Consider the following 12,821-nt stretch of genomic DNA (forward strand, 5'->3'; position numbering starts at 1 on the left):
TTAAAACATATTTATGCAGAAATATAGAAAATTGTAAAGGGTTCACAAACTTTCAAGCGCCACTGTATTTCTTTAAATTTTGTCTAAAACAGCTCTGTATGAGGCGGCACGGTGGTGTAGTGGTTAGCACTGTTGCCTCACAGCAAGAAGGTTCTGGGTTTGAGTCTAGTAGCCGACGGGGGCCTTTCTGTGCGGAGTTTGCATGTTCTCCCCGTGTCCGCGTGGGTTTCCTCCGGGTGCTCCGGTTTCCCCCACAGTCCAAAGACATGCAGGTTAGGATAATTGGTGGCTCTAAATTGACCGTAGGTGTGAATGTGAGTGTGAATGATTGTGTGTCTGTGTGTCAGCCCTGCGATGATCTGGCGACTTGTCCAGGGTGTACCCCGCCTCTTGCCCATAGTCAGCCGGGATAGGCTGCAGCTTGCCCACGATTCTGCACAGGATAAGCGTCTACAGATAATGGATGGATCTCTGAATGAATAGTTTCTCATAATAGTTTTGCTGTTCCATGGACAGTTTGTTAGCAAACAGCAAAAATAAATTCTAAGGCATCGGAAGTAGTTTTAGTGGACAATTCTTTGATCTTAAGTTATTAGGCAATAAAATGTAACTAAAATAAAACTTTAATATTTTAGTAAGCATTTTTGTGTCAACCTTTCTTCCATCTTTAGTGGCACATTACTCATCAGGTGACATTGGGCATACCTAACAACCTGTGTTTTCTCTCTCTTTCTCTCCCCCCCTTCCTGTCCTGAGTTACATGTCAATCCTGGGATCGAGATGCTGAACCTCTTCTGCTCCTCGGACCTGCCTGATCCATCCTGGTGCCCTGTGTCTGGTTGGAGTCTCATCGCATCGCTCCTCTGGAGGATGGCCCCATGTGGACAGTTGAAAGTCACACCTGGAGGACACTCTGGACTCTTACAGTAATGCTTTTATGGCTGAGGACTACAGCTGACTTGCTAACTTTAGGACTGCAGTTGTCATGAACAGTTTTGCACTCAAGTTTCCATCAATGAAGAGTTTATAAAATCAACGTAACTGACTTCATGTTAAAACTGTTAATGTTATAGTCATGCTCTCTGTTGTTGCCCAAATGAGGATGGGTTCCCTTTTGAGTCTGGTTCCTCTCGAGGTTTCTTCCTCATGTCGTCTGAGGGAGTTTTTCCTTGCCGCTGTCGCCACAGGCTTCATCATTGGGGATAGATTAGGGATAAAATTAGCTCATGTTTCAAGTCATTAAAATTCTGTAAAGCTGCTTTGCAGCAATGTCTATTGTTAAAAGCGCTATAAAAATAAACTTCACTTGACAACATAAACAATTATTAAAATACTACTCTTTTACCAAAAAAAGAACCTTATGGATGATCCACAGTTGGGATGGCGTTACATATCCACATAAACATGTTCTCATCGGTTACTGTTTCTATAGCAACAGCTCACACACAGGAATGTGCTCTACTAATAATGAAGGTGTGTGCAATCACTGCTATGAGGAGTTTTCTGGAATTTACTTTCTGGAATTTACTTGAGTCGGTGGTTTGTTGCACTGTTCGAATGATTGTTGCTTGGAGTAAAAGATCTTGTGCAGGTTTATGCTCTGGTTACTACGGGGGTGTTGTTTGGAATCCATTGTTCCTGGAGCCAAGAAATTCAAATAATATTCATTCAAGCGTGTTTGTTTATTCAGCGTCTTTAAATGCTTGTTCTGCATGCTTGTCATTTCCATCCTCGTCAGCCACCTTTGCATGATAACCTGATCAACGTGGAATGTTCTAGTCGAATTATCACTAACTGCCATAAACAACAAATGGTATTGTGTTACATCAACGCGCACGCTGTTAGGAACAAGACTGCTGAAATCTTTGATTATATTGGTGAATATAAGCCAGATTTAGGAGCAATTACAGAACATTGATGATCACTTAGTGACACTGCTGTGAGAATTGAATTATGCCCGGATGACTATAAATTTCTTGACCAACTGAGATCAGCTCAACGTGGAGCGGTGGCTGGGCTTATTTATTGTGAGTTGCTCGATGTCAGTAAGGTTGATGCAGGTGAAAGTGCGTAGGATTCTTATGAGTTTTCTGAGTGTATTGTTAAATTATCGCAGAGTATATGCGTCGTTGTTATCTACAGACCACCTCACTCAGAGGAACACCACATTACAACAAGTGTTTTTTCATCGCATTTTCAGAATGTCTCAAGTCCCTTTTACTTTGCAAAGAGCACCTGCTGATAACTGGCAACTTTAATATCCATGTGGACGACAGCCATGACCCAGATGCTTGGAAGTTTATGGCCGCATGAGAGACATTTGGACTGGAACAACATGTCACATGACCTATGCACCGTGATGGTCACTGTAGAAATTCGGACTGGTGGGTGGAGCACAGAAGGATGGCAGGCCAGAACTAAGTTAAAAAAAAAAAAACTCTTTATTGTCACTTTTCAGTGATTTTTACACTCTCCCAGTCACACATGCACGCACACACACAGGTCGTCTGGTTGGGGAGAGAGCTCTCTTCCTCTGCTCTCTCTCTCCTTATATAGGGCACGGTCACTGGGGAAGACACACAAACACACGTTAACTGACATCAGGTGTAGTGATTCTGCCACTTACCTTCCCTGACTCTGCCCTCCGGTCACAGACCGACGCTTGACCACGCCCCCGCTGCCACATACCCCCACCGCCCGACTCAGGCCGGGCAGCCGTCCGGCCTGCAGCTGACCCCCCCCCCCCAACAGGAGAGGAAGTCCGCCACGACCATCTGCGCCCCCGGCCTGTGGATCACCTTGAAGTTAAAGGGCTGGAGTGCCAGATACCAACGGGTGATCCGCGCGTTGGCATCCTTCATGCGGTGGAGCCACTGGAGGGGTGCGTGGTCTGAATAGAGGGTGAAAGGGCATCCCAGCAGGTAGTAGCAGAGGGCGAGGACCGCCCACTTGATGGCTAGGCACTCTTTCTCTATTGTGCTGTAGCGCCCCTCACGCACCGACAGCTTTCTGCTGATGTACAGCACGGGGCGATCCTCCCCCTCCACCTCCTGGGACAGAACAGCCCCCAGCCCTCTGTCCGATGCATCCATCTGCAATATAAAGGGGAGAGAAAAGTCAGATGAGTGTAACAGTGGCCCCCCACACAGTGCAGCCTTCACCTCAGAGAAAGCCCGCTGGCATTGCTCTGTCCACTGGACCGGATCTGGTGCCCCCTTTTTAGTGAGATCAGTCAGCGGGCTGGTGATGTCTGAATAATTAGGTATGAACCTACGATAGTAGCCAGCCAGCCCTGGGAACTGTCTCACCCCCTTTTTGGTCTTGGGCCTCAGGCAGGCCGCAATCGCTGCTGTCTTATTAATTTGGTGATGTACCTGCCCATTGCCCAAGTGGAAGCCCAGATACCGTACTTCCACCCGCCCAATCGCACACTTCTTCGGGTTGGCCATGAGACCTGCTCGCCTCGGCGACCCAAGGACGGCCCTCAGGTGCTGTAGATGCCGTGGCCAGTTGTTACTATAGATTATAATATCGGCTAAGTATGCGGCCACATAGGTGGAGTGGGGGCAGAGGACCCTGTCCATAAGCTCCTGGAACGTAGCGGGCACCTCAAACAGCCCAAAAGGAAGTGTGACAAATTGGTGTAAGCCAAACGGTGTGGAAAAGGCCATTTTTTCCTGGGATAGTGGAGTCAAGGGGATCTGCCAATATCCCTTTGTTAAATCCAGTGTTGAATAAAAGCGAGCCGTGCCTAGTCGATCCAGCAACTCGTCAATACGAGGCATTGGGTACGCATCGAATTTAGATACCACATTGACTTTTCTATAGTCCACACAGAACCGGACCGACCCGTCGGCCTTGGGAACCAAGACCACCGGGCTGCTCCAGTCACTGTGGGACTCCTCGACGATGCCCATTTTGAGCATGGCCTCGAGTTCTTCCCGAACCACTTTTTTCTTGTGTTCGGGTAGCCTGTAAGGGCGGCTGCGCACTACCACCCCCGGGGGCGTCTCAATGTGGTGTTCTATGAGGCGGGTGCAGCTGGGCAGGGGCGAGAACACGTCCGAAAATTCGGTCTGCAACTGGGCAACCTCCGTGAGTTGGGTCGGGAGAGGTGGTCTCCACAGGGGACTGGAGAGGTAAGCGATGTCAATGTCCCTTTTTGAACCTCTGGCCCCAGCTCTGCCTTCTCCGGAACCAACGACACCAACGCCATGGGGACCTCCTCATTCCAGAGTTTGAGCAGATTGAGGTGGTAAATCTGTAGCGCCCTACCCCTGTCCGTTCACCTCACCTCATAGTCAATGTCCCCGACTCGCCGTGTGACCTCAAAGGGTCCTTGCCACTTGGCGACCGATTTGGAGCTCGACATGGGCAACAGTACGAGTACTTTATGTCCCAGTGCGAACTCCCGAAGGCGTGTACCCCTGTCGTACAGGCGGGTTTGACGTTCTTGGGCCTGCCGCAAATTCTCCTGGGTTAGGTGTGTGAGTGTGTCGAGTTTTGCGCGCAGGTCAATAACGTATTGGATTTCATTTTTGCTTGGTGAAGGTCCCTCCTCCCAATTTTCCTGCAGTACATCTAGGATGCCGTGCGGCTTATGCCCATATAAAAATTCGAACGGGGAGAACCCCGTGGAGGCTTGTGGGACCGCTCGCACTGCAAATAACAGGGGTTCGAGCCATTTATCCCAATTGCATGCGTCCTCGCGAACAAACTTTTTAATTATATTCTTGAGTGTGCGATTGAACCGTTCGACTAAACCGTCCATTTGTGGGTGATAAACGCTGGTGCGGATCGGCTTAATTCCCAATAATCCATACAGTTCGCGCAGTGTGCGTGACATAAACGAGGTGCCTTGATCAGTCAAAATCTCTTTGGGGATTCCGACTCGGGAGATGATGCGGAAGAGCGCTTCCGCAATACTGCGTGCTGAAATATTGCGAAGAGGCACTGCTTCCAGGTATCGCATTGCATAGTCCACCAGAACTAAAATAAAGCGATACCCTTGTGTTGACCGATCTAATGGCCTGACGAGATTCATCCCAATTCTTTCGAACGGGGTCTTGATTAATGGTAGAGGGCGCAAAGGCGCTTTTGGAATGGCCGCTGGATTTACTAACTGGCATTCGCGGCACGCCATACACCACCTATGGACATCGCCACGAATCCCTGGCCAATAGAACTGGGCCATTATTCGGGCTAGTGTCTTATCTTGCCCCAAGTGTCCAGCCATGGGATTAAAGTGAGCTGCCTGGAATACCATTTCCAGGCGGCTCTTTGGAATCAAAAGTTGTGTAATTGGCTCCTTAGTCTGAGTGTCCTGCGTCACTCGGTATAATCTATCCCTCATAATGGAGAAATAGGGGAAGGACGGGGTGGCGTTTGGCTGGAGCGTTTGACCATCGATTACTCTCACTTGGTCAAATGGATGCCGCAGAGTCTCATCCCATAACTGTTCTAACGGGAAATCCACGAGGGATTCCCCAAGAGAGGGAGGAGGAGCCTGCGGCTCCTCACTCTGACGCGGTGATGACGTAGACAGCTCTGTGACAGCTGCTCCCGCCAATTCCACACCGGGACCTCCCCCTGCTGAACTATGGCAGGACCCACTCTTCACTAAATGAGTCATTAATTCCCGAAATCCTGGCCAATCAGTCCCCAAAATTATCGAGTGGGTAAGGCGAAGATTAACCGCCACCTTTACACTAAATTTTTCCCCTCAAAAAAGAATGTGGATTGACACTAAAGGGTAGTTGTGAACATCCCTGTGCACACACAACACCTTCACCAATTGTGCGCTCCCCAATGCCTCGTCTTGCACCAGGCTTTGGTGGATTGAGGTCTGATTACAGCCAGAGTCCACCATAGCCTGATACGTATCCCCTTGGACACTCACCGGTATGCGATACACTCTGGCCCGATCGAGGGCAGTTCCTGGTGTGTCAGGGATCTGGACCACCGCGCCCACCTCCATTGCCGAGCACTGCTGCTGGAGGTGGCCCAGCTCCCCGCAGCGCCAGCAAACCGGCCCAGGCTTTCTCTCTGCACCGGCACTCTGGGGCTCACTCACCTGAGGGGGGGAAGAGACAGACATGGAAGTGGGAAACGGGAGGGCACTGCGGGTCTGGCGGGCCAGCTGGGGTGGAGCCGGCCCCTGCCTCCGCGGTGGAGGAACGGGGCGAGGACGAGACACAGAAGGGGAGGGGGAGAGAGCAAGAGAGGAGAGGGGAGAAGAGGATATCTGTTGTCCTGCCATCGGAACAGCCGCCAAATGGTCCTCCGCCTAGCTCGATGGCCTGATCCAGCGACACCGGGCGATGGCATTGGACCCACTCTGCGGTCCCTTCGGGTAGTCGGGCGATGAACTGTTGCAGTACCACCAGATCGACGATTCCCTCGGCATCATGGTTGTCAGCCCTCAGCCACCACCGGCAGGTGTCCCGGAGTTGCTGGCTAAACGCAAACGGCCAGACGACCTCCTCCAGGCGCAGAGCGCGGAAGCGCTGTCGATGTTGTTCTGGCGTATGCCCCACACACTGGAGGACGGCCCAGCAAAGGTCTGCGTAGACCAGCCGGCTGTCGGTGGGGAGCTGTAGCATGGCCAGTTGCGCCTCGCCCGTTAGCAGGGGGAGGAGGCACACCGCGTGCTGTTCCACCGGCCAGCCCGAGGCCTCTGCTGCTTGTTCAAAGAGCGTGAGGAAGGCCTCGGGGTCATCGTGCGGGCCCATCTTCGTTAGGGTGAGGTGGGGAGGGCCCACAGCGGTGGAGGTGGTGGACCCCGCCGACGCGATGAGGTGCCGGAACGCCTGACGAACTTCCTGCTGCACCAGCACCAGGGCCTCAAACCTTTGCTCCTGCTCCTTCCGGAGGGCGACTAGCGCCTGGTGCTGGCTCTGCTGGGCCGTGGCGAGGGCGTGGATCAGGTCTGCGAAGGGGGAGGACTCCATGGGGCTGTTCTTCTCCATGCTCCGACTCCCGGGTTTCGGCACCACTGTAGAAATTCGGACTGGTGGGTGGAGCACAGAAGGACGACAGGCCAGAACTGAGTTTCCAAAAACTCTTTATTAACACTTTTCAGCGTTTTTCACTCTCCCAGACACTCAGACACGCACACATCAGCAGTTACAAAAAAACCTCTTTATTGTCACTTTTCAGTGATTTTTACACTCTCCCAGCCACACATGCACGCACACACACAGGTCTTCTGGTTGGGGAGAGAGCTCTCTTCCTCTGCTCTCTCTCTCTCCTTATATAGGGCATGGTCACTGGGGAAGACACACAAACACACGTTAACTGACATCAGGTGTAGTGATTCTGCCACTTACCTTCCCTGACTCCGCCCTCCGGTCACAGACTGACACTTGACCACGCCCCCGCTGCCACAGTCACATACTTGACTTGACCATCATGTGTACATCTGAAACACTCGTAGACGGGCCGCCACTGGTTGGTCAATTTATATCTGATCACGCTGCAGTATCAGGCAGATTAGCATTAATCAGACCTGATCTCTCCATGAAAACCATCAACTACAGGAAAATTAAATCTATCGACTCGGATAGCCTGAGACAAGACTTGCAATCTACAGCATTGTGTATGGACAAGCAACTAGTCACCGCTGATGATCTGGATGCATATGTGTGTGTGCGAATATAATACCACTCTTTCAGCACTCCTTGATCATCATACACCACTGAAAACTCGTACCAGGGTGACCAGGCCTGTTGTTCCTTGGTATAATGAGGTTATTGATCATGCTAAACGGTTGTACAGGAAAGCGGAGCATAAATGGCGAAAGACTAAGGCTGTTGATTATCTCCTTGATTTGAAGGCTAAGAAAAATCATATGGTTTGTTTAATGAACACAACCAGGCAGGAGTTCTGTCCCAGGTTTATGGAAGATAACAGTGTTGACCAAAGGATGCTGTTTGGTGCAGCTAAAAAGCTGCTGGGCACAAAAGATTAACTGTCTTTTCCTGACCACCTAGACAAAGCCGCGTGCGCAAATGATATTGGCAGGTTTTTTGTCCGGAAAGTTGAACGTATTCAAGATCTTGTACCAAATGACAAGCCCATTACGGATACAAATCAAATGCTGTGCTTCTTTAGGAACTTATGTGAAAGTGATGTTTGCGATCTAGCGGGGAGTTAGCGGGGTGAGACTATGGAACAGGTTCACCATGGAGTTGAAGCAGTGTCCAAACATGAAACAGTTTAAAATGAGGTTCAAAGACACTATTTTCAAGAGGTACAGGGATGAGGGAGGTGATGGGTAGCACTAAGTGTTATGAGAACACTTTTCTGTTACTTTTCGTGTCTGTGTGTGTGGGTTGTGCGTGTGTACTGTATGTGAAGGTGTATGCTTATAATAGATATATTTTATATGGGTATATGTATGTAGGTATGTATGTATGGGGAGGTGTGTGTTTATAGGGATGGATGGATGTATATGTGCATTATATATGTAAATTACATTTAGGTTTTCTCAATACAAAGTCAGAAATACATTTTATTTATCTATAAGTATCAGGCATGAGCATCTAGACAGGTAACAAGGAAGATTGTTATTGTTATTCATTATTTAGTTACCGGAGTCCCTGCTTGTACTCAGTGCAATATGTATACTGTTCCTACTTATTCAGGTGACATTGGGCATACCTAACAACCTGTGTTTTCTCTCTCCTCCCCCCAATCTGTCCCTTTGAGTTACATGTTGGTCCTGGGATCGAGATGCTGAACCTCTTCTGCTCCTCGGACCTGCCTGATCCATCCTGGTGCCCTGTGTCTGGTTGGAGTCTCATCGCATCGCTCCTCTGGAGGACGGCCGCATGTGGACAGTTGGGGGTTGCGCCTGGAGGACACTCTGGACTCTTGCAGTGGTGCTTTTGTGGCTGGGGACTGCAGTTGACTTGCTGACTTTAGGGCTGCGGTTGTCGTGAACGGTTTTGCGCTCGGGTTTCCGTCGGTGGGGGGTTTATAGCATCAACGAAGCTGACTTTATGTTAAAACTGTTAATGTTATAGTCATGCTGTCTGTTGTTGCCCAGATGAGGATGGGTTCCCTTTTGAGTCTGGTTCCTCTCGAGGTTTCTTCCTCATGTCATCTGAGGGAGTTTTTCCTTGCCACCATCACCACAGGCTTCATCATTGGGGATAGATTAGGGATAAAATTAGCTCATGTTTTAAGTCGTTCAAATTCTGTAAAGCTGCTTTGCAACAATGTTTATTGTTAAAAGCGCTATACAGATAAACTTCATCTCATCTGATTATCTGTAGCCGCTTTATCCGGTTCTACAGGGTCGCAGGCAAGCTGGAGCCTATCCCAGCTGACTACAGGCGAAAGGCGGGGTAGACTCTGGACAAGTCGCCAGGTCATCACAGGGCTGACACATAGACACAGACAACCATTCACACTCACATTCACACCTATGGTCAATTTAGGCCCTGTCCACACGGCAACGGATTCGGGTGACTCCGATACAATTGCTTATCGTTTAGGCCTGGCGTCCACACGGCACCGGCGTTTTGGGTGCCCAAAACGCAATCTTTTTGAGAACGGGTTCCAGAGTGGAAAGATCTGGCAACGTTGCCGTTGTGAAGTCTTCTGGATGAGTAAAACGGATTTGTTTACGATGACGTCACAACCACATGACTGTGAGTGCTTCACGCCGGGTAGAAGTGTAACGAATATCACCAGGAAAAAGCCTTACAGAGCACTAGTGAGAGTGAAACACGAGCTTGGATATTATTATTATTATTATTATTATTATGTTCAGTGTTAGTTCACAGTAGTAATGCAAGAAGCAGAATAGTGACAGTAATAGTGAAGCAAAAACATGCAATTGTACAAACACTGCAGCTCTACAGCAAAATATTCATTTATAAAATAGTCTGATTCTTAACACCAGTAGTGCCAATGATCGCGATGCGATGCGAGTTGTCAAGAAATCCTATAACTTGCTTCATGAAACGCGCTTACAAAATATTTTCACTGTGAATATTTATTGTGTAATGCCTGGTGCAAAGTGAGAGAGAGAGAGAGAGAGAGAGAGAATAGCCCTTAGGGCAGAGTCAATCCCGCCAGCAAAAATAAGGGGAAAAAAGGAGCGATCTCACCTCTTCAGATGATGGTTTAAGTCCTACAATATATTCCTCAAAAAAGGGCGTAGAAAAGCAAATTAATCCATCAACGTGTATCATTCAATTTATTCCGGACAATTAAAGACGCCGCCTTCCGCGTACGTCATCCTCGTCGCCATTTTGGAAAGGTCAAAGCGGAGAATTAAGATTAGCTGCGTTTAACTGTACCAACAGGTTTACCGTCCAAAGGAGATCACATGGGATTACCTTTCACAGGTGAGAAACAGCAAATTAATCCATCAACGTGTAGTATTCAATTTATTCCGGACCATTAAAGACGCCGCCTTCCGCGTAGAATCATACGTCATCCTCGCCGCCATATTGGAAAGGTCAAAGCGGAGAATAAAGATTAGCTGCGTTTAACTGTACCAACAGGTTTACCGTCCAAACGAGATCACATGGGATTACCTTTCACAGGTGAGACTGGAAAAATACTTTTCATTGTATTTGGTCATTATAATGTAATTTTACGAACAGATTTTCCTGACTTTGTGGCTAATATGAAGTCTCGCGCATAATAGTTTATGCGCATGCGTCCTTACTTCTATTCCCATACGAAAAAGAACAGTAAAGAACTTATAAGAGTTTACCACTGTCTTGGTAGTAAATCCTTATAAATATAAGGATAAATCCTTATAAGGATTTATAAATAAATATATATGCCATGTATGATTTACTCCTGAAAGTGGCCCATTTTGCATTTTCCTCATACAAATTTTTTATGAAAATCTAGTATGTATGAAGTGAACATTGTGCATGGTTTTTACAGATAATGTGTATGATGAATTACACTGTCTTTGTATGCTTCATGTAATGTTTGTAGTTTTAAATTATATTTTACAGTTTAAAATGTATATGCCTTTTATATGTAAATCCACATATGTTTGTGTTGGATTTACATATAAAAGGCATATACATTTTAAACTGTAAAATATAATTTAAAACTACAAACATTACATGAAGCATACAAAGACAGTGTAATTCATCATACACATTATCTGTAAAAACCATGCACAATGTTCACTTCATACATACTAGATTTTCATAAAAAATTTGTATGAGGAAAATGCAAAATGGGCCACTTTCAGGAGTAAATCATACATGGCATATATATTTATTTATATTTATAAGGATTTACTACTAAGACAGTGGTAAACTCATAAGTTCTTTACTGTTCTTTTTCGTATGGGTTGTTCTGGTGTGTCTGAAGGGACCGTCTTACAGCGCCCCTAGAGGTGTGGCATGTGTATTGCATCGTTTTCAGCAAGCGTTGCGTTGCCATATGGACCTGATTTCTACTGATCGTTGCCCATTTGGAGGCGATATTTTTTTAAATAACATCACGTTGCCGTTGTCGTGTGGATGTGGCCTTAGAGTCACCAGTTAACCTAACCTGCATGTCTTTGGACTGTGGGGGAAACCGGAGCACCCGGAGGAAACCCACGCGGACACGGGGAGAACATGCAAACTCCGCACAGAAAGGCCCTTGCCGGCCACGGGGCTCGAACCCAGACCTTCTTGCTGTGAGGCGACAGCGCTAACCACTACACCACCGTGCCGCCCCGTATTTATTTTTATTATTTTGGTTTTCATATTCGAGATAAACACTACAATCAAATGACAATCTACCCTTTTTTCGTCCTATTAACTTCAGAAGAGAAAAAGTGAGGTTGGTGAGGGAACGACTGTTTATAGCTGCTATAATGCAAGTGACAACAAGAACTAAAGGCCTCTGCATGCTCTTGCGACAAGGCTTTCGCAGATAGCTTTTCGCAGACAGTTGTAATTTATCGTTGAGCGGGGAGTAATAGGCGTGCGCGATGTTATTCACCGCCACAACGCAAGGGCGGCGCGAAGTCGCGAAATCGCTAGGAGTAGTTGGTGGGTGTGGTTAGTGGAGTGTTTATCCTCCGGTTACTTATAATGACTAGAACTGGAGTCGTATAGATTCAACCGCTCTTCGTGCTGCTCCATCTTGGCTCGTGTTTTTAAAAACGGCGGTCGTGAAAACAAACCAAACCGGGAAAGTAGGGAAGCGGAAGTGCGTGTACAGCGGATGTAGAGTGGACCAATCATAGCCCTCTTGTCTGCGAGGCTTCTGCGGTGGTCACAATTTTTGGGAGGTGCGCGCAGAGCGTCTGCGAAGGGGGGGCTACGCAGACGCCATCTGCGACGCCATCTGCGAGGACTGGGTTGTCAGCATAAACTGGCCTTCGCTTACCCCCCCACACACTCACCTGCAATGAACTTGTAGCACCGCTGGTGGGTGCTGTAGCGCGCGCAGTTGTTCCCGCACGGAAAAATGACCGTTTGTTCATCAAGAAAGATCAAATTATTCCTCACTGCTGCTCGCAAACCGAAAACATGGTGCAGCTGAACCTCAACTCCAGCCATTATTCCTCCAGTTCACCCACTGACTCAGTCTCCAAGGAAACGCAAGAGAATAAACAAGTGCACAACAAATTAACAGTCATATATATATATATATATATATATATATATATATATATATATATATACTGCGTTAATCTGTGCACAGGCTCTCCTGTAAACACTAAAGAGTTAATCAGATGCATTAACTGCAACTCTGCCCAGTTTATGCCTCAGTTTACAGTAACCATGGTGACGCCAAACTAACACCCAGTCCTAGGTAACCAATAAATAGTATCACCATGTCCT

At 47.7% G+C, this 12,821-nt stretch overlaps 1 protein-coding gene across 1 annotated transcript in view; it reads right to left on the bottom strand.

Moving 5' to 3' along the window:
* Positions 1-12,536, bottom strand: part of cfap57 (cilia and flagella associated protein 57) — a 52,786-nt gene extending 40,250 nt beyond the window's left edge. Inside the window, exon 1 of the mRNA XM_060926982.1 lies at positions 12,380-12,536. Coding sequence (XP_060782965.1) covers positions 12,380-12,536 — 157 coding nt within the window. The remainder of the gene's footprint in view (positions 1-12,379) is intronic.
* Positions 12,537-12,821: the final 285 nt, after the last annotated feature.

The sequence above is a fragment of the Neoarius graeffei genome, chromosome 1 (assembly GCF_027579695.1).
Source record: "Neoarius graeffei isolate fNeoGra1 chromosome 1, fNeoGra1.pri, whole genome shotgun sequence".
Lineage (NCBI taxonomy): Eukaryota > Metazoa > Chordata > Actinopteri > Siluriformes > Ariidae > Neoarius > Neoarius graeffei.